This window comes from Olea europaea, chromosome 1 (genome assembly GCF_002742605.1).
Source record: "Olea europaea var. sylvestris chromosome 1, O_europaea_v1, whole genome shotgun sequence".
Taxonomy (NCBI): domain Eukaryota; kingdom Viridiplantae; phylum Streptophyta; class Magnoliopsida; order Lamiales; family Oleaceae; genus Olea; species Olea europaea.
In genome coordinates, this window is record NC_036237.1 from 25896352 (window position 1) to 25917100 (window position 20749).

Consider the following 20749-nt stretch of genomic DNA (forward strand, 5'->3'; position numbering starts at 1 on the left):
TGTGGCAACAGGAGAAGGCCCCCATATATCAGAGTGAATCAAATCAAATGGAGAAGAAGAAACAAAAATACTTCGATTAAAAGGTAAAGCAGAAAATTTTGCCAGTTTGCATCCACTACAATCAGAAATATCACAAGGGTGTAAATTTCCTAAAGCCCCTGTAGAAGCTAAAAATCTCAAACAAGACGACGAAACATGACCTAGACGAGAATGCCATAAATAAAAACTAGAAGAAGAAAGACTCAAACGAAACGAAGACAAATCAATACTAGTAGCGGCAGCAACAACTGTCACATTTAGCTCATCCAAAATATATAGTCCACCTTTCCTACGGCCTGTCCCAATCAGCTTCTGAGACTGCAAATCCTGCACATAACAAGAAGAAGAGGAAAATGTGACTAAATTACCAGAATCACATAACTGACCAACAGAAGCAAGATTTAATGTGAGTTTCGGAATATGATAAACATTAGGGAGGGACAAGTGAGGTGTGACAACAGAACCAACACCTGCTAATGGCATATGAGTGCCATCAGCAGTCATGGCGGCAATAGAGGACGAAGGGGACACAGAAGCAAAAGACGAAGAATCTGGAGACATATGATGTGAAGCACCAGAATCCAAGACCCATACAGAATGTGACATACCTGAAAAACTATGAGGCAACTGACCTATGGAAGAAGCAGACATAGCTTTAGGTTGTAAGGAGAGAAACTTCTGAAATTGCTCAGCCAAAGTACTAGGATTAGTGAAAGGACCTAATGAAGCTACTGCTGCAGTATTAGATTGTGGTGGTCTATGAGCATTAGATCATGATTGGTTGCCAGGCTTCCAAGCTTGAGATTGCTGCTGTAATTGATTCGACTATCTCAATTTAGGACAATGAGCCTTCCAATGACCTTTATGCTTACAGAAACTGCACTCGTCAAAGACAACTCTTGTGTAAAGCTTATTTTGATTATTAGAGGATGGCTTAGAAGACACTGCTAATACAAAAGGTTTAGAAGCAGAAAGAATTCCATTTTCAGCATAAGACTTAAGACGTATTTCTTCAGCCAATAACTCGCTGACAACTGAGTCAACAGAAGGAAGTAGAGAACGATGCAAAATTGAACCTCTGAAACCTTCAAAATCATTGCAAAGTGCCGTTAAAAATTGTACCAACCGTTGCTGCTCTCTATGAGTAATATAGGCAGCACATGCCTTTAATTCTGTCAATTCTGTAAGGGCTAATTGATCCCAAAGATCTGTTATAGCAGAATAAAACTCCTGAATACTCATATTATTCTGATGAAGAGCTCGTATATCATTCTTCAATTGATACTGCTTTGCAAAATTTGACTGAGTGAATAATCTTTGCAAATGATCCCAAACCTCCTTTGCTGTCTCATGCTTCGCTAACTTTCTACCTATGGAATGCTCCACAGAGTTGTTAATCCAAATAATAATTTTTGAATTGTTTGATTCCCAAACATCTATCAAAGGAGCATAACCCTCATTGGTATTCTCAGGTTTCACAGAAGTTCCACTAATGAATCCCCACATATTTTTACCCTTAAGAAAATTTCTCATCACGTAACTCCAATACGAATAATTCTTTCCATCCAACCTCACACTCACAGACTGAAGGAATCGTCTCTTTCAGTAGCCATAATAAAAAAAAATAACAGATTGCAGAAATACCAGATTTAACAGATTGCAGAAATACTAGATTGTAGAAATACCAGATTTAACAGATTGCAGAAATACCAGATTGTAGAAATACCAAAAATAATTTGGATCCGCGAAAGCTGTGTTTGAGATTAAGTTTTGTCCCATGAAATCTGGCTTTGATATCATGTTAAACAATCCAAAAAAAAAAAAGCTGAGGCTAGGGTTTCATTGATACTACATTAATTAATTGAATGCTAAAAGATGATACAAAGAGAATATATATAGGCTAAACAAAGGAAACTAAAAAGACTATTATGCCCTTAATAAATAATAAATAATCCTATATTTCTTAACAAATATATTAACCATTTCTTTATTTTCCGATCTAGAAATGCTTTCCTTTACGTTGAGCGTGAACTTTCGATTTTAGGCTGCTGCTATACGACAAAGGTTCTACAATTTCAAGGGAGTCGTCGTAGGGTCTTATCCCTAAAGAGTCAGGTAAGCAAGCCAAAGAAGCAATGCCCTTGTGTCTATCCTTCTTAGAAAGTAGGTAACAAACAATAATGAAGAAATGAAAATTAGAATATTTTCTATTTTTCATTCTTGCTCATGATGTGAGATAAAAATTAGGAATCAACTTATCTGAGTTAAATGTTTCAATGGTGATTGAACTTTGGTCCATGTCTTTCATTGATTATTAAAGTTTAAAATGTCGAGTTTTAGTTACTGAATTTAGATTAATGTCTTTGATTGTTTATTGAATTTAGGTTCATGTCTTAGATTGCTCATTAAAGTTTAAAATGTCGAGTTTTGACTACTGAATTTTATAAATGTCATACGTTACTCACCAGCATAACTGTTAAATTTTGAAAAATATCGAGTTTACAGTGAGTAATGTACAATATTTTTCAAAATTCAATGAATAATGTACAATATTTTTTCAAGTTCAGTGACTAAAACTTGACATTTTAAACTTCAATGAGCAATTGAAGATATGGACCTAAGTTTTCAGTGGTCAAAACTCGACATTTTAATTTTAATGACTAATCAAAGACAGGGACTTAAGTTCAGTGACCATTGGAACAATTAACTCGGGGTATCTCCACTTCGATCACTAAGAGAAAGGAAAGGAGAGAGTAACACAAATGAAGATCAAACCAACGCAAGTATTTTTTTTCCTTCATTTTTTGTTCGTATTATACTCTCAAATGTTTAGCAATGTAATGAATAACGATAATTGTTTTGCTTATTTTAGGGAAAAAGGAGGGACAAACAAAAATGTGAACACCCATTGCAAAGTTCGGATTCAGAACTAGAAACAAAGACTTGTAGTTGATTTCTCATAGGAGAGAAACTAAGAGATTTGTAGAATATTTGGTACTTCGCAACGAAGAGATTTTTATTTTTATTTTTCTTCTTTTTCCACATCGTGATTGGAGTTAGAAGATAGGTATATATTTTGAGTAATTCTAGTAATGATTTGAATGGAATGACAAAAAATTATGCGACTTACTTGGAGCACATCTTAATTTGATGTTGTTACAAATGTTACTCTAGGGGCAACTTTTTGAAGTAATATGATGAATTTATACATGTAATAATCTTATAGATGGAATGCCTGATGTATTCAATAAAAGGAAATTAGCACATAATGTTTTTTTATCTTTCACTGTAATCGTGCAAAACGTCATAATCTTTTATTTTTTGGTATTTTCATCTTTAATTACACATTTGATTACGCAAAACGTCCTTTTATCAATTTCCACCCAACATTTCCCTTAAGTAAGCCCATGCAGTCATTTATTTATTTATTTTTTAAATGAGACTTTTTCTCCATCTTCCCCCCTCCCCATCATCTTCGTCCTCAAGATGCAGGCCTTTTACACCAACCAAAATCTTGAACTATTAGCTATACTATTCCAAGAAGCCAAGAATCAACGTCAAAGTGTTAAGCAGATAGTAATAGGGAAGCAACTGGGGGCACAAAATTGCGAAAAATGGGTACCCAGAAATCTTTTTGTGACCGAGAAAGCATTTAGATTGATATCTGGGCCAACTTCTAGCCCCAGGGGTAGAGCCAACACCCGGCATGGGGGCACGATCGGGCGTGCTGGCTCAGCCATAATCTTCAGTAGCCGTTGGGCGCTACGAGCCACACCAGTTTTGTAGTTGCAGAGGCCGAAGAATTGTGGAAGAAAAAGGCTGGGGAAGACGAATTCGAACTGGGTTATTTTTTTTAGTTTAGGCCATTTTATTTGGGCTTATGAGTGATTGATGGGCCTCTTTTATGCTGTGCAATTTTTGCGAAGTGGAGTCTCCTGCTAGCTGATGTTACTAGATCCTAATATCCACATCATCCTTGCTTTGCTTCCGATTAACAAGATAACATTTCTCTGCTCGATGCTATCTCCTTTGAGAAAAACTTCATCATTTCTAAAGCTAAAATTTCAATAATTTAGCCACAACGTGGATGTAGTTTATCAGAGGCACGACTTTAGAAATTCATCCACTAAATTTTGACTAAAGAATTGGTTTGGTTGTAAAAACAAAAACTTGTTTTGAGGTTTAATGAAATAACAATGGTCAAATTTACCATCAGTAATTCTAGTTTTATGTTTAAAAAAATTAGGAGAATTTGTGCATCCACGAAAAGAGAAAAGTTTATTAAGGTGTTATTTCACGGATGTAAATTCGAGTGAAGAAATTTTCAGAGTTTGTTAGGTACGATTTATAAGTATTGTGAGCACACCAACCTTACGAGAAGTCAAAAAATGAAAAGTTTTTTGTAGGGGTAAACATTTTTTATTAAATTTTTTAAAAGTGAATTGATTTGATGTTAATACTGATTTTTTGTTCTCTTAAGATTAAAGTAAATAAATTAATGATTCTTATGCATGTACGAGATATATAAAATTAGAGGATAAATATATAAAAAATGGTGTTCGTGCATAGATATAAAAATTGTGTGGATAGATATATAAAACGATTAAAGAAATTATGATGGAATAGATATATAAGCTAATGTGGATCTATAGTGTTTAGATGAATGAATTTAATAAGGACAATATTGGAATGTGATGTGGATGAAAATAATATTTTTTTAAAATTTTAGAATTTTAATAGGGATGAATATAAAGGGATAAATATATAACTTATGTGGATGTAAATAGCCGCTCCCTTGAGAATTTATGTTTAGGAAATTAGGATAAGTGAAAAAAAAAATTAATAGAGAAGATCTGGAGCTCAATTCAACCATTTAGAAAAAGTGAAAAAATTTAATTGAGAACGTGACAATATTGCAACGTTTTTAAAATATGGGACCCCGTTAAATCTATTTGTCTTAGTTTATAATTACAGAGTAAGGTTGCATCGTGTATGTTTTTTAGTATTTTGGATTATATTGAATTATATTTTCATACAAATAGAATTTTTAAGCTTTAGTGCATTTACATATATGTTATTAAATTAAATATTAGTAAACTATCTTGTTATTATGGTCTTTGATTGTCTAGCCAACGATCAATTGTCACTGTCGATTAATGTCCGCCTTAACTGACCTCCGACCCTAGATTCGCCTCTATCGAACCCCATTGCCCAATACATATCCTCTCCCACTATTTTCTTGCACTCCATCGATCCAGAATTAAGTTGGTATTTTTCTTTTGCTTCTGTCAATTTTTTTTTCCAATGATGAGTTGGGTTTTGGATTTTGAAGCTGAAAAATGATTTCTTGATGGGATTGTTAGAAAGATGATTAAGAGATGAACTTGAAAAATTTAACAAGCAAGCTTCTCGATTCCAATTAACACATTACTCGTCCATTTTAGTTGGTTGAATTAGTTTCCTTCAATTTTGAAAAAGGTGCCACTGTTCAATTTCTCGAAAGTGGTCAGAATAATATTGTGCAAGCTCGAAGGAAAAAAATGAGGGGGAGGGGAATGTTTGAGGAAGAAGATGATGGGAGAGGGGAAAATAGGAGAACAGGGTCGGACCTGAGTTTCATAGGGCTTAAGGCAAATTTCAAAATTTAGGTTCTTAAGTCATAGCAAGCAATTCATTTTTATCATTTATAAGAGTTCTAAAGAACTAAATTTGTTAACTTAGAATCAACAACAAAGTAACGAATAAAAATGAAATATTCAAAATATTTATATTACAATCAAATAATAATACGAAAATGTTCTAAACAATCTTCCAAACTAGGATACATTACTGGATTAGCAAGCAAAATTGTCTTGGTCACTCATGAGAATATTATTATATAAATTAATCATCAACTCCAAAAATAGTGCCCAAAAATGAGCTGTGTGATTTGTAAAGAGCACCTCTCTAACTTATACAATAATTTTAGTTGTACAAAAAAATTTTGACAGAAACCTTACAGAAGTCTCACATGGGAGTGGGTCCCATGTGGAATAAAATAGTGCCTGTGTGTGGTTTGTAAAGTGTCTGTATCTCTACATAGAGCACATCTCTAACTTATATTCTTCGTATAACTACTTCTAACCACATGACTCCAGTGATGTTTTTTTTCAGGTGTTGGACCTTCAGTTCCCAACTCTCTTAGTAATCACAGAAATAGCACCCAAGCTCCAGGATCTAATTCCCTCAATGTCTAAACTTTATGCAATTCAAATTTCACATAAAGCCTCATTTGCTGCCCACTGCCTGGTTCAATACATGAAAAAACATCTAGGAATCAAAATGATATTAATGTAATTCCAACACAAAGCTAAATGCCTAAATCTATTTAATTCAATACCAAAACTTAGAGCTTAATGCTTTTCAGCCTTTTCTTCTTCTCCACAAACAAAACAGAGGATAGAGGTGATAATTTTCTAAATAAGTAAAACTAGTTGGAACAAAATTGTTTAATCTCAATTCTCAATCCAATGTATATCTCAACCCTTAGGCCACTACGATTCAAATAAAACACATGCCAAAAAATATAGGATGCTTCGGGAAAATCCATATCAATCACCCAATACAGTACAACAATTTTTTTTTTTTAAAAGGAAAAAGGGAATTTTGGGCTCCACAAAATGTTAGGCCCGAGGCGGAGGCCTCTTGGGCTCTCCTCAAGTCTGACCTTGTTGGAGAAGAAGAAGGGAAGAATATGTTTTAGGACAATGATATGCCTTCATTTTGAAAAGAATAAAAAAGACTAAATGTCCATTTAACAAAAATGTTAAAAGAATGATGTTTTTGCGCAATTAAATGTGAAAATGTCAAAAAATGAAAGGTAACGACGATTTTCACAATAATAGCAAAAGGTAAAGCCCTTTCGTGATAATTACCCATTCAACAAAATATAAATTAGATTATTATCTTCATTACGCATCTGATGCAGACCTTTGATTTATAGCCTAAACACGAGATGCACGCACCCCTCGATCACTGGTAAAAAATCTACATAGAAAAATAATATCCATTAAATTTTTCTAATAAATTTTAGGGCTGGAGTGTATTTATTGTCCTCAACCTTTACTTTAATCATTATAGTACTTTTGTAGTTGACCTTTTTTCCATAGCATTCCCAACCTCAGCCCCGGTTTGGTGATCATTGTTGAGGGAAAAAAATGATTTTTTAAATAATAATTTTTAGGAGAATGAGTAGTTAAAAAAAAAAAATATATATATATATATATATATATATTTTATTGTATAGATGTAATTGAAAATCAGTATGAAAATTAAATATAATGTTTTAAAGGGAGACATACGGAGGCTCAATATTGCATAAATTAGAACAAACTTTAGGAAGAATTGCCACATGTGAGAACAGGTTTTTCGTTAAAATTTAATTCTCATAATTGTACCATTGTGAATAATCTGTGTAAGAGTCATGCTTGGTGACTTAAGTGTACACTAAGTTTGGCAGTTTGTCACATAGTAAATATGGTTAATTGTCATTTGACAATTAGAGGGTGTTTGACATCCATTTTATTGGAAAAATAAATTTTAGAATAGTAGATTGATGAAAAATGTGTGGTGAAAAATAAAGAAATTTTTTTGTTTTACGTATAATATTATTTTAATAAAGAATATGTAGTTAAAAAAGAAGAGATAAAAATACATTTTGATAAAAATAAGAATCAAATGAGGCCTTAAAAAAATTAGTTTCCTTTTAACAATTTTTTTAAACACAAAAAGGGTGTCAAGCATGATGTACATCAGAAGTGTACAAATATCATTTCTCTTTGTGTAAAAGACCACAATTCCCTTTCGGACAATGCTATGTATACACAATAGTATACCCTTCTCACCCCCAGGGCACATCTCCAAATGGTAAAAGAGGAGGGTGGAGAAATCCAGCTTTGCTTGAGACTGCCGCGTCAAGGGTTCGAATCCTGAAATATGGATTTGGCTCTTGGGTAAGTGCAAGTGTACAGCAGCCTTCCGCTCTGTACCCTTGGAGGCATAACCTGTGATTTACCTCCCTCACGATACTCCAAGGTAGGGGTGGTGGGGGACCCTTAAGGTTGGGGTTCAACCTTTAATAGTACACCCTTCTCACATGGAGAGGAATCCACATACTGTAAGATATTTGTGGGCCCCCTTCATTTAAGGGGGGTGTAATCTAAAGGTTAAACCCCAACTTTAAGGATCCCCCACCGCCCCTGCCCTGGAGCATCGTGAGGGAGATAAATCGCAGGTTATGCTTCCAAGGGTATAGGGTGGAAGGCTGCTTGTACACTTGCACTTACCCAAAAGCCAAATTCATATTTCAGGATTCGAACCCTTGACGCGACAGCCTCAAGTAAAGCTGGATTTCTCCACCCTCCCCTTTTATCACTTGGAGATGTGCCCTGAGGGCTTAAGGGGGGGTGTAATCTATTGTGTACACTATGAGGTGTATATATAATATTTTCCTCCTCTTAATTTAGTTCTCTGTGAGTACCTTTTCTCATTTGAAACCAGGTCGAAGTAAGATATTTCAACGCATTGGATTGAATAAAGCATGTTATCGATTTACTCTTTTATTTAAAAGATAACTTGTTCAACGAGCCTTTTGCAATCAGATGTGGCACCTGTTTAATTCAATTCCGTCGGCCTTTCTATGAAGAACCTAAATTGCACCTTATATATATGTGAGAGCCACCATTACATGATTAATTGTGGTTTAAGTGAATCAAATTTAAAAATTTGCACTCTAATCTTCATTATTTTTTGTCGTTGACCATATATTCTATTTTGAGCAATTTACAAATTTCATTTTTTTTTCCAATCGGGAAAGATAATAGTTGATGCACCTCAATTTGTCTTTCCAAGTCCGTACAAATTGTTAACAAATAAAGTCGCGCTCTCATATTTATCTCGTGGTCATGTGGATAATATGCATAATTCAATTCTAATTTTCTTTCGAATATATGAATTGCACTAAAGATTCAGAACTTTGAATGTCATCAACATCTTCCCTTATCCCTCTTACCTTGTATGATAAATTTGATATTTCTGAAGATATCAAGTTTCTATTTACAATCCCGTTACACGGGTCAATTGACAATTTTTTTAATCTATTGCCAACTGTCAAGATTTAATTGGATGTTAGACAAAAAACATAGTTAAGTTGCCATCCGCACATCTGTAAAAACTCCTGTAAAAATTATTTGTACAAATATGGTACAAAACATATATTAACTTTATACTTCTCATTTTTAGTTTTGATTAAAATACACACAAGCTACTTTTATGTAAAGAGCTACTTTTGAGCAAAGCCAAACATGCAATATCCCCGGTTATATTGAGCACAAATTCAGTACACCATTTCAGGTTTCTATTACACCTGTAGGTCCTGGCTCATGAACTAAAATCTTAAATTCCTTGCTTCTCCCGTTCACCGCTAATTCAAGATCATGTTTTACAAGTACTTATGATGAAAAGAAATGGTCCTCTTTGCTGATTAGGACTTGATCGACTGTCGGTTTAGAGTCTCATTTAACACGTGTTACAAATTACTACACAAACACTCAGCCCTTTTTTTGTCCAATTTTCTTCGACTTATGGTTTTATTGTGAATTCAGCTCAATAAGTAGACTGTAGTATCAATAAAAGTGATCTTGTTGGGTTTATCAACTGGGTCATCATTAGACATCAATCAGACGAAAATATTTTATTCTCGTATAACTTTGGTGGAATTTTGTGTATTGACGAGTGGGTTTTGGGAAGAAGGATTTGAATTTGAATATCTGATCTGGGACTGGCAATTATTCAATGAAAATGAATGAACATATTGGATTTTTGGTATGTGTTTGGTTTCTTCTATCTGGGTCTTGTTTGGGGAGATTTGTTGTGGAGAAGAACAGCTTGAAGGTGACGTCACCGGACTCGCTCAAAGATGTTTATGAGTGTGCAATTGGAAACTTTGGGGTGCCTCAGTATGGAGGGACTATGGTAGGTACTGTGGTCTACCCAGCAGCCAATCAAAAGGCATGCAAGAGTTTTAAAGATCTTGATATCTCCTTCAAGACTAAGCCTGGGGGCATGCCTGTCTTTCTTCTTACTGACAGAGGGGGTAAAGTTTCTTAATTTCTCTGTCCCATTTTTTGGAAAGTTATATGCTTCTTTCCTGAAGTGTTAAATTTGTATCAAGAGGAAGGTCATTGTGTGATTTTGTCTGTTGGGATCACTAGTTTAACTTTATGCTTGCCTTTAAAGAAAAGGATGATCCTTGTTTTTGTTGATGTAATGTATAAATTACTTGCGAGTGATTACTGTTTAATGTTAATTATACTTCCTGTTAACTTGGTGAAACGCCTAGTTAGATTTAATATGGAATTCCCAAACGACGAAAAATAAGGTTTGAATTGAGCATCTATCTCTATTGTAGAGAGAAATTTGGAGTTCATAATCCCCCGTTCCTTTTTAGCTTTATTTTCTTAATTACTTCAGACACTCATTTTGTTTTCATCTTGCATCCCTCAAGAAATGTTTGCATTAGCTTATGTTAAAGTGCAGACAAGCAGTTCAGATACTTGATACTCCTTTAATTATCTTCAAAAACTACACGAACGCATACAGTAAGCATTTACGTATTTGTGAAATCAAAGTATCTGAACGTACCTCTATATCTGGCAGATTGCTATTTCACGTTGAAGGCATGGAATGCGCAGAATGCTGGAGCGGCAGCTATTCTCGTTGCGGATGATAGGGTTGAGCCTCTGATTACCATGGATACCCCAGAAGAAGAGGATGCTCGGGCAGATTATCTGCAAAACATAAGTATCCCATCAGCACTCATCAACGAGGATCTTGGGGATAAAATCAAGAAAGAATTATCGAAAGGAAATATGGTAAACATAAATCTTGATTGGAGGGAGGCACTTCCACATCCGGATGAACGGGTCGAGTATGAGTTCTGGACAAATAGTAATGATGAGTGTGGTCCCAAGTGTGAAAGCCAGATAGAGTTTGTAAAAAATTTCAAAGGAGCTGCCCAAATACTTGAGCAGAAAGGCTACACTCAGTTCACTCCACGTTATATAACTTGGTACTGTCCTGAGTCTTTTATTTTGAGCAAACAGTGCATGTCACAGTGCATCAACCATGGGAGGTATTGTGCACCGGATCCTGAACAGGATTTCAGTAGGGGATATGACGGGAAGGACGTTGTAGTGCAAAATCTACGCCAAGCTTGCTTCTTTAAGGTAGCAAAAGAAAGTGGAAAGCCATGGTTGTGGTGGGACTATGTTACAGATTTTTCAATTCGCTGTCCAATGAAAGAGAAGAAGTACACTAAAGAGTGTGCAGATCAAGTAATGCAGTCCCTAGGTAGATTAATTTTTTTCTGCCTGTGTTTATTGAGTAGTGTTTTGGATCCATACCATATGTTAAGCTCATGCATGAGTAACAATACATCAGCTTTTATTATCGTGATATGTTTTTCAGTTGATGTCCCATTAGAATATATACAGTTTCTTTGTGAAGCATTTTTGTGATTTCTTTTACATCTTATCAGTATGTTTGCAATCTTACTTTCTATTAGGATCTATTACATATAAATGCAAATTCTGTTCGTTTGTTGTTGCAAAAGCTTCTTGTCATACTTCATGAATGATTACCTTGACATCAGTGTTAGTAGTTCCTTGACGTAATATCTTGACTTGGACTTCCATTTGTGCATTTTATTAACATTTGATAAAATTCTTTTTTGTGAAGCATCAATGACTTCAACCTGTGTTAGTCATCAATGATCTAAATCGGTGTCGAATAGATTTGTAGAGAGAATGTATTCATACAAAAGGATTCACATTGGGTTAGAGCAAGACTCATACTTAGGGTGTTGTTCTAGTCAATGTCTACTGTAGCAAAAATAGGTCATGAAATCTACAATGTGAACATTTTCAATATATAGGCTCAAATTACTTGGAAGAAGAGGCAATGAGAGAGGATTAGATGATGTTACTTGAACAATACATATAATATTAGAAGGATAAATCTATAGACTTGTTACAACTCCAGTGATGTTTAATGTTTAGAAATTAAGACATGTACGTAAACCAAGGGCAGTTGAGAGAAGAACTTGAAATAGATTTCTAAGAAAATAAGATCATCAGAATAAGAAATAATATTTTTGAATTGGTTAAGTTCGAGCCTATTTAGTATATATCATGGGAGAGCCTATTGAGATGGTTTGATAATATTCAATGAAGACCACTAGATGCGCTGGTTAGGAAAGTAACGTAGTATTGTATCAATTAGTAGGCGCAGAAGTCAGCCTAAAATCAGTGGGTGCAACAAAAACGATCTGAAAGTTTATGGTTTCACTTTGGAGATGACTCTTGGCATAGTGGTGTTGGAGAAGGTCCGTCTACCCGACCCGTAGGAAGTGGGGGGGATAAGGTGATGGAGATAGAGATATAGTTAAGATAGGAATTTAAAATAGAGTTTAATTTCAATTATGGATGTTTAGATTAGATTAAATTAAATTTAATAGTTTGATAAAATTCTAGATTAGTGGTACTTCTTTTTTATTGTAATTAGTTGCCCTATAAATAGAGGGCTTAATTATTGTAAGTCACCCTTGATTATCTGTATAAAATTATTTCTCATTGACCTCAATTCTTCTTCTCTTCTTGTACCTCCTTTCTTTCTTGTTCCATTGCTTGTTCATTGTCAAATTAGTACCCTACTGCGTCTTGAGGTTTAATTGAGTCAGGTCGCTTGTGATGCATGCCATCTATGACTTGAAGCTCAATGAACAAAATTTTTTTTGGAGATGAAGGCTAATATAGTTCTCCAACATAATCTCTCCCTCCTTATTGCTTATAATTTGAATGTTGGAAGAGTTGATAGCTTGTTTTCCATCGAGAGCTTTTATTTTCTTCACCTGCTATTCACTGTGTCACAAATAAATACTCTCTCATTGTTCTACTTATTGACTAATGATTCTTTTCAGGAATTGATATTCAGCGGATAGATAAATGCGTAGGAGATACAAAGGCAGATGCAGACAACCCAATTCTGAAAGCCGAACAAGATGCTCAGGTTTTACAAACTCAAAGGCCTTTATTACTTTTATTACAGCAATTTGGTAACTGTTGCTCTAAGAGTTGATAACTTATGATGGTAATATCAGATAGGTAAGGGCTCCCGCGGAGATGTGACCATATTGCCAACTCTGGTTATAAATAATCGACAATACAGAGGTACAAACTTTCAGAAGCTAAATAGCCAGCACCTTCCTGGATCGCATTTCATTGAGAAATAATTAATATAAACGATCCTAATTTTCAGGCAAGCTGGACAAAGGAGCAGTTCTTAAGGCCATATGTTCAGGTTTTGAGGAGTCTACTGAGCCTTCCATTTGTTTGACCGAAGGTTCACTCTCCATCTCTATCTTCTAATGTTACAGTTCTCTATTATTATGTGTCTGCGCTGCTAAACAAAAATTGAAAGAAGGAATATCTTGAATATCTTACTGAATGTGATTTGAAAGACCTATTTCAAAATAAGCACTCTGCAACACAATCTTGCGTCATATTTGCACAGTAGATACAGTCTGAATTCCCCAATTTGTTTTTATGTATCTTCAGACATAGAAACAAATGAGTGTTTGGTAAACAATGGTGGATGCTGGCAGGACAAGGCTGCTAACATTACTGCATGCAGGGTACTCTAATCTTTTGAACTCTGCTTTAATCTTTTGGCTGCTGATACTCTTCTGATGTGCACAAAAACTGTCTTACAGGACACTTTCCGAGGGAGAGTGTGTGAGTGCCCTATTCTGAGCGGAGTTAAATTTGTTGGTGATGGTTATACTCATTGTGAAGGTAATTATTGCAGCTACCATGCCTGAAATAATTCCCTTAACATCTTAATTCTTCAGGCATTGTAGCTTTATGTAATAGTTAATTTCATTTTAATAGAACAAAAACTCGTAAAAGTTATTTTCTTCACTTTATGTAATTATTCTTCTCTGCGCCCAACGAACTTGCTCGAGTGAATTGAGTTTCTGTGGTCATTCATCTTGAGTTCATTCCTTGAAACTCTATAATCAACATAAAGTGTTACCCCAGGCCTAAGGGAAGGAGGGGATTACAAAGACCTGCATGCTTTTTTTAATCATTCAGGACATTTTTTTTCTGGTATGACAGCTTCTGGAGTATTAAAATGTGAAATAAGTAATGGAGGCTGTTGGAAGGGAACCAAGGGTGGAAGGACGTATTCTGCATGCATTGTGAGTTTCTGACTTCTGTTTCCTTCTCTTGCTTTTTCCTCCTCGTCAAAGTTCCTTTTTCCCTTTTCGTTTTGTCACGTGAGAAATGATTTTGGCTGTTGATATAAATATAGTCAGTTTGATCTATATTCTCCAGGATGACCGTACAAAAGGTTGCAAATGCCCACCGGGATTCAGGGGCGATGGAGTTAATAGTTGTGAAGGTTTAACATTTTCTGGATTTTCTATTGATGTGAATATATCTAATACTAGCATTGCTTCTCATCAATTTTGAGATTTTTTTTTTTTTTTTTTTTTGTGATGGAGACTAATGTCGCTAGCTTCTGCTAGTTCCTGCTATATTGACTTTTGTTCTTCAAATTTGATGGCTTTTAGATATTGATGAGTGCAAGGAAAAGCTGGCCTGCCGATGTCCAGAGTGCAAATGCAAGAATACTTGGGGAAGCTATGAATGCCGTTGCAATCGAAACTTATTATACATGCACGAACACGACACATGTATAAGTGAGTGTAAAAATATTTTAGTTAATATGCAGCATATAATATACGTGCTTGCTTCAGAAAACTCAGTTATCCGAGAAGTCTAGTTGAAAAGAAGACCTCCTCAAACTTGTCTAAATTCTAGTAAAACGTGAAATTAGTGTTCATTTCTGAGTTTCCACTCGATTATGGTTGACATTTGAAGATCAGCTTCCACTGCAGGGTCAAATGGGATATTCTCTTCTTATGACTTGCATTAAAAGAATTCAAATCTGAATGTAACCTGTGCACCTCTTGATTTTTGATGTCCTTTTGACAAGTTTGATCTTTTTTGAGCTATTGATTTTCAACGCTACTCAGATTTATAGTTATCAGTTTTTCTTACCCGTAATTTTTCATTTTAAACTGGACATACAGGTAAAGCTGTTAATACAGAATTTAGCTGGGGCTTTTTGTGGGTGATCATTCTTGGTTTTTCTGTCGCTGGAGTTGGGGGATATGCTCTGTACAAATACAGGATCCGGGTACGTGTCAGTTGATATACCTGCACTGCTGTACATTTTATTTATTTATTTATTTTTTTTGAACACAGGTTTTTATCATGTTCCAGTTATGTAATTTACTTAGTTATGTTATTCTGATGCCATTGATTCATATGCAGCACTACATGGACTCTGAGATTCGGGCCATAATGGCACAGTACATGCCCTTGGATAATCAAGGAGAGGTACCTAATCACAATCTACATGGGAATGTCTGAGATTGGGACGATCACCTGTTAAGAATGTACTCCACGCCACCAGTAGCTATACGGTCGTGTAATGTTTTATTGCCCTGATGCTGCTTCCTGCATCTTCATGGCTCACTCATATTTCACGCCGTAATCTTTTGATCTTGTTCATATTTTATGTAAATTGTGGATGCTTTTAATAAACTCCCAATTGTTTGGGAATTTTCCTTGGATGGTGCATGTAAAAGGCCATGTTTGTTCTATGCTGGCAATTTTATAAAGCACGCATACATTTCTTTTGTTATAACTAAATGGATGATAGCACGCATACATTTCTTTTGTTATAACTAAATGGATGATGACACAATAACCATTGCTAAAAATTTATCGAGCGAGCATGACCCGACTAAGACCCATAACCACTGCACTGTCTGGCCCTTTCGAGTTTCTACAAACATCAGATGTGCAACTGCTGTTCTGTGTTTGTACTATTGTAAAGAACAATGGATCTGAAGGTGGTGGAAAGGATTCAGAGTAGATTAACAGAGGCAACCAAATGACAAACTGAAAAACAGTAGTATAGACTGTATAGTCGATACATAAAACACAGATGACCTTCAATGAGGGATAAGCAAAGCAAACAATTGATTCTTAGTACAAAGATTCACAATATGTTATCCAAATTTATTTCCTCACATTCTATGCCCTTCTAAATAATACGCTCGAACTTCATGTTGAAACAAGTCACTTTACAAATCTACTTCTAACATATTCCGCAATTCTGGGCTATTTATAGTGTCAACTCTTGACAAATCCACTGCATAGTACAAACTGACCGACCCTTCACCTCAAGCACACCAGGGAAAGACAGGAGACCCTGATAAAGAAAGGTAGTTTTAAAATCTAAAATCATGATAATTCCTTATGCTTAATATAGATATTGTGCAAAATGTGCTATGTAAAAAATCTGTACACACCTTTACACAAGGATTAATTTTCTGGGCTGGCTTCCAAACTGGATCCTCCCTTTGTGTCTCCACCATCTCTGACGATCCTATACACAAAGAACGCTGCCACTGCGCCACTGCACATTGCAAGCGAACAGTGAGAAACCAGATAAAGCCAATATATGCTTCTTTTGAGAGCAGGTCAGAAAAGAGGCCTTGTACACTAAAATTTAGAAGAAAAACATTACAAAAAGTATATTCTATTATGTTAAATTTGTCATTTTATGTACTCTTGATTTTATTTAACTTAGGTCTACATATCACATTATCTTCTTTCTATGATTAGTAATTACATCACTCTTACTATGTTAATATGAACGTATATCAAAAATGTAAAACACTATTTTGGTAAAATCTCAATTAGCTCACCATGCAGCTTTTACTATATTATATTTCTCCTATTTCTATCTTTGATTACAAACTTCCACTAGTGATAGTAATTAACAAATTATCAGTAAAATAAATTAGACAAACAGAATGCTGAAAAGAAAAATTGTTTTTCCAACAGTAAGATTTCAGAGACATTCAGACCTTATGATAGTTGTAACAAAATTCGCAACAAATGGTCGCTGCAAAGAAATGGAAAATAGAAAATGTTAAGGCAGAAAAAGAAGAATGTGTTCTCAAGCTTTATTGATCAGGAATGAAAAGAGACAATAACATATTCAAAATTGCCAGGGGAAAAATGATGTTACCATGGACCATATGCGCAAATTCCTAAGAAACAATATGGTAGCAATTGCTGCAGAAATAACAGAAAATACATTAATTATGCAATATCACAGTTATGTCCCAATGTAGAGACTATAAGTAAACCAAATCTAGTCATGAATTAACTGGTTTTCTATAGCATAGAAGCACCACAGAATGAATGGAATGACTTTTAGTTTTAGTCATGGTAAGAATAAAATGAAGCTAAAATAAAAATGTATAGACAAGTGTTATAATGATTCTAACAAATAAATAACTACATGTTAATGTTAAGTTAAAAGAAAAGTTGTACAATCCCCATTAGACGAATTGTAGTCTATATAGTAAAGCACTAAACGTTAGGTTGATAAAGAAGAATTTATGAAGATGGATTATAACTAAATAAAAATGCATAAGATAATAAATAAAATTGGGTGCCAACAAGTGGTGGCGATTCCAATAGAGGATAAGTGAAGGGAAAGACATCTTAGTTAATTGAAATACACGTAGACCTAAAATTCTCATTTATAAGATCAATGTAATTCCAGTTGAATGTGTTGATGAGAGAGAAGAAGACCGTGGTACATGAGAGAGCTATTATCAGAATAAACAATGCATAAGTTCATTGCAAAAGAACTGATTCAGTGAGGCCTTTGAACCTTTGTATTAATGGATTGATAAAAAGGACTCATGTAACAGACCAGTTAGTTTACTAGGAACAAGTTACAAGACTTAGCTTCTTCTTGTTGTGATAGACACACCGATTACAATCACATTTGTGAAATTTGGCAACATCTCTTTGTTCATCTTCTTTTTTTAACATGCTTCTATCAAGACCTATTATGCATGCTTCTATCAACACATTTTATCAACTCAAAATTCAATCATTTTCATCCGAGTATCTCAAAGTGTCATGTGGAAGATTCACAAGTCTTTAAATACAGCGTGTTACGTATTTTGTTATTAAACTAGAGAATGCTTATTAATCTATGTCACCAATACTAGATAGTTGTATAGAGAACATGGTATTAGTTTCAAGAATCCAGTAAAATAGACACCTGTCTGTCCTTTCAAGGCTAAAGGCAACAACTCTCCTTTATTCCATGATCTTAAACTTGATATACTGATGGCTAAAAGAGTACCACCAAGTATAATACCAAATCTGATTGCAGAAACGCTTCCAGTTAGCATGAAGGATAGAAAGCCACCAGCACAAAGAAGAGCACCTGGAAAGCATGAGAGATGGGATGAGATCACTTCTGGTTCTTCCTCATCTCGTCTAAAGTTCAACATAAGGTACATATACAAGCATATTATGCACTTATATCTTTTGAACTTGTATACATACCATAAGGTATTCCAACATAAAAGTCCCGTACTTTAGAGACATCATTGAGCTCATCCGCAGGGTAGGCAAACGTTTCAACAATATCCTTCACTTGTTCAGGGGAATTCTCTGCAGCTGTGGCTAAATATGTTTTACTCTCTTCAGCAATTTCTTTTGCAATTTTGCTCAGCTCATCTCTTGCTTTATCTGCTAGAATTTTTGATTTTTCTGAAGTTTCTTTTAAAATGACTATAGCCTTTTCAGAATACACGTCGTACGCTTCCTTCGATATACTCTGCATCTTTAAGGCTTGTTCTTTAAAAGAATCTAATGTTTGTTTCCATGCTTCTTCTGATTCTTCCGCTCCAGATTTAAGATCCTCCTCCTTCTCTATTTCAATACCTGATGGCTTCTGAAAAATAGATCACCACAAAATCAGGACTTACAAGTTCAAAATGAAAGAATTTCCAGGAAAACCAACATAAAGAAAGGCAAGCCAAGAAAAGTAACAAAAACAATCACTGAAAATCACAAATATATTGCATGCTTGTAAACTTTACATGAGCTTATTATTTCACAAACAACCCTTCATCCTGGTAACCCAAAAATTACAAATTGAAATGGAGCTTATACCATGTTTGGTTAAGCTTATAAGCTTAGCAAAATATGCTCTTGGTGTCATTCCAATTTTAAAAAGCCACGCTTCCACGACATAAGGAAAACACTCAGCATTAACAAAACATTGCCCTTCCCAAGTGGAAATAACTCTCGTAGTGGCTGTTATTGTTCAAATGACATCTCAAAGCTAAGACAGCTGAGTATTGTAGTCACAATTAATCTCAGAAGAATTGACGCAGCAGCCTATTTTACAATCAAATTTGTCCAAACAGTTGACATAATTATTAAAAGCTTGCAGAGAAGTTTCTATAGCCGAAAACCCCTCTCAAAAAGAAATTAATAGAACACAAAACAAATATATATATGATTCATATCATTAGTTTACCAAATAACAAGTCTAATCATACAGCTTAAAATTAAAATATCAAAAAACCAAAATCCAATAAACTCTTGCAGACCTTACAATCTTTCTCAAACCCCAGAAAGCTAATCCCAACACACATGAACACCGAAACACTGCAAGAAAATAAGGATCAAAGTAAGCTCACCGATTCCTCTTGTGAAGCCGCGAACGACAAAACTGAACGTTCCCGAAAATTCCGCCCACGTAATGGAATCAGGTTAAGGCCAAGGCCTCTGGGCTGAACGAACCGGGCTACAATTGACATTTTATAGTAATTGTCCGGTCTGTGCAGAGCTTCAAACCCTAGTGACGAGTGCGGAGAAAAACAGAGCGCCATTGTAGAAGGAGAATAAGCTCTCTTCAGGCTAGGGTTTTGAATTGTAATTGAGTCTATTCTTATGCTCATTGTAGAGATTTATTAGGGTGTGTGTGTATAGAGGGATGGGATTGAAGCAAGGAAGTAGCTGATGGAGAAATACAGTAGCCTGGGTTTTGAATTGTAATTGAGTCTATTCTTATGCTCATTGTAGAGATTTATTAGGGTGTGTGTACCCTTATTCATGTTTAATAATTACAAAAGTATATCAATTGTTTAAAAGACAATAATACCCTTAATAGTTTAAATAAATTCTGTTACTTCCATACGTAAATTTCAAAATCAGTTTTGGTTTATCAGTTTCTTCAATACAGTAAAAAAGAATTTTTTCCTTCCATCTGCTAAAATATTGAAATCTCCCAAAATTATCAAAGGTTCAAGAAAGAAACAATACTCACAGTCGGCACTGGAAATTGGTAAGTGTAAATACGTATTTTGAATTTTGTTTTAGTTAAGTTTACTGTTTGAATCTGTAAATAATTATTTAGAGAAAGGCAGATGAATTTTACAGTATTTAAACACAGATTTATAATTTTTTTATAGCAAAAACAACAAAAGAAATTCATCTCTGTATGCATATATTTTACAGGAAAAATTTATAGGTGTTTGTAAAATAAATATTTAAATATTATTTCGTTGAAAAAGGGAAAAAATAAAAAATTAGAGCGTAAATTTCAGATGAAACGGACGAAAAAAGCTGGGCCAAATGTTTCCAGCCGGCCCAGTTGTCGGGGCCGGATGGAAACAGTCGGCCCAGCCCCCCCCTTTTTTTTTTTTTTTTTT

The 20749-nt window shown here is 34.8% G+C and overlaps 2 protein-coding genes across 2 annotated transcripts; one reads left to right on the forward strand and one right to left on the reverse strand.

Moving 5' to 3' along the window:
* The first annotated feature begins 9425 nt into the window (after nt 1-9425).
* On the forward strand, nt 9426-15844 carry LOC111398726 (vacuolar-sorting receptor 1-like). Its single transcript, XM_023025789.1, has 12 exons — nt 9426-10171; nt 10735-11427; nt 13055-13143; nt 13235-13304; nt 13393-13476; nt 13692-13768; nt 13847-13928; nt 14253-14335; nt 14472-14538; nt 14711-14839; nt 15233-15339; nt 15477-15844. The coding sequence occupies exons 1-12, from the start codon at nt 9871-9873 to the stop codon at nt 15573-15575; spliced, it is 1881 nt and encodes a 626-aa protein (XP_022881557.1). The 5' UTR covers nt 9426-9870; the 3' UTR covers nt 15576-15844.
* A 258-nt stretch (nt 15845-16102) lies between these two features.
* Nucleotides 16103-20124, reverse strand: LOC111398734 (protein FATTY ACID EXPORT 3, chloroplastic). Its single transcript, XM_023025800.1, has 7 exons — nt 19736-20124; nt 18591-18981; nt 18301-18468; nt 17248-17294; nt 17084-17121; nt 16523-16629; nt 16103-16422 (listed from the first exon to the last, which is right to left on the reverse strand). The coding sequence occupies exons 1-6, from the start codon at nt 19994-19996 to the stop codon at nt 16536-16538; spliced, it is 999 nt and encodes a 332-aa protein (XP_022881568.1). The 5' UTR covers nt 19997-20124; the 3' UTR covers nt 16103-16422; nt 16523-16535.
* Nucleotides 20125-20749: the final 625 nt, after the last annotated feature.

Bases quoted from the DNA above. Each gene is read 5' to 3' on its own strand.
- LOC111398726 (XM_023025789.1), top strand. From the start codon at position 9,871: ATGAAAATGAATGAACATATTGGATTTTTGGTATGTGTTTGGTTTCTT. The intron at 13,305-13,392 runs GTACAAACTTTC...CCTAATTTTCAG, and splicing joins AAATAATCGACAATACAGAG to GCAAGCTGGACAAAGGAGCA. The intron at 13,929-14,252 runs GTAATTATTGCA...CTGGTATGACAG, and splicing joins TGGTTATACTCATTGTGAAG to CTTCTGGAGTATTAAAATGT.
- LOC111398734 (XM_023025800.1), bottom strand. From the start codon at position 19,996: ATGAGCATAAGAATAGACTCAATTACAATTCAAAACCCTAGCCTGAAG. The intron at 17,122-17,247 runs GTAACATCATTT...ATTTCTTTGCAG, and splicing joins ATTTGCGCATATGGTCCATG to CGACCATTTGTTGCGAATTT. The intron at 16,630-17,083 runs GTCTGAATGTCT...TGCAATGTGCAG, and splicing joins TTTGTTACAACTATCATAAG to TGGCGCAGTGGCAGCGTTCT.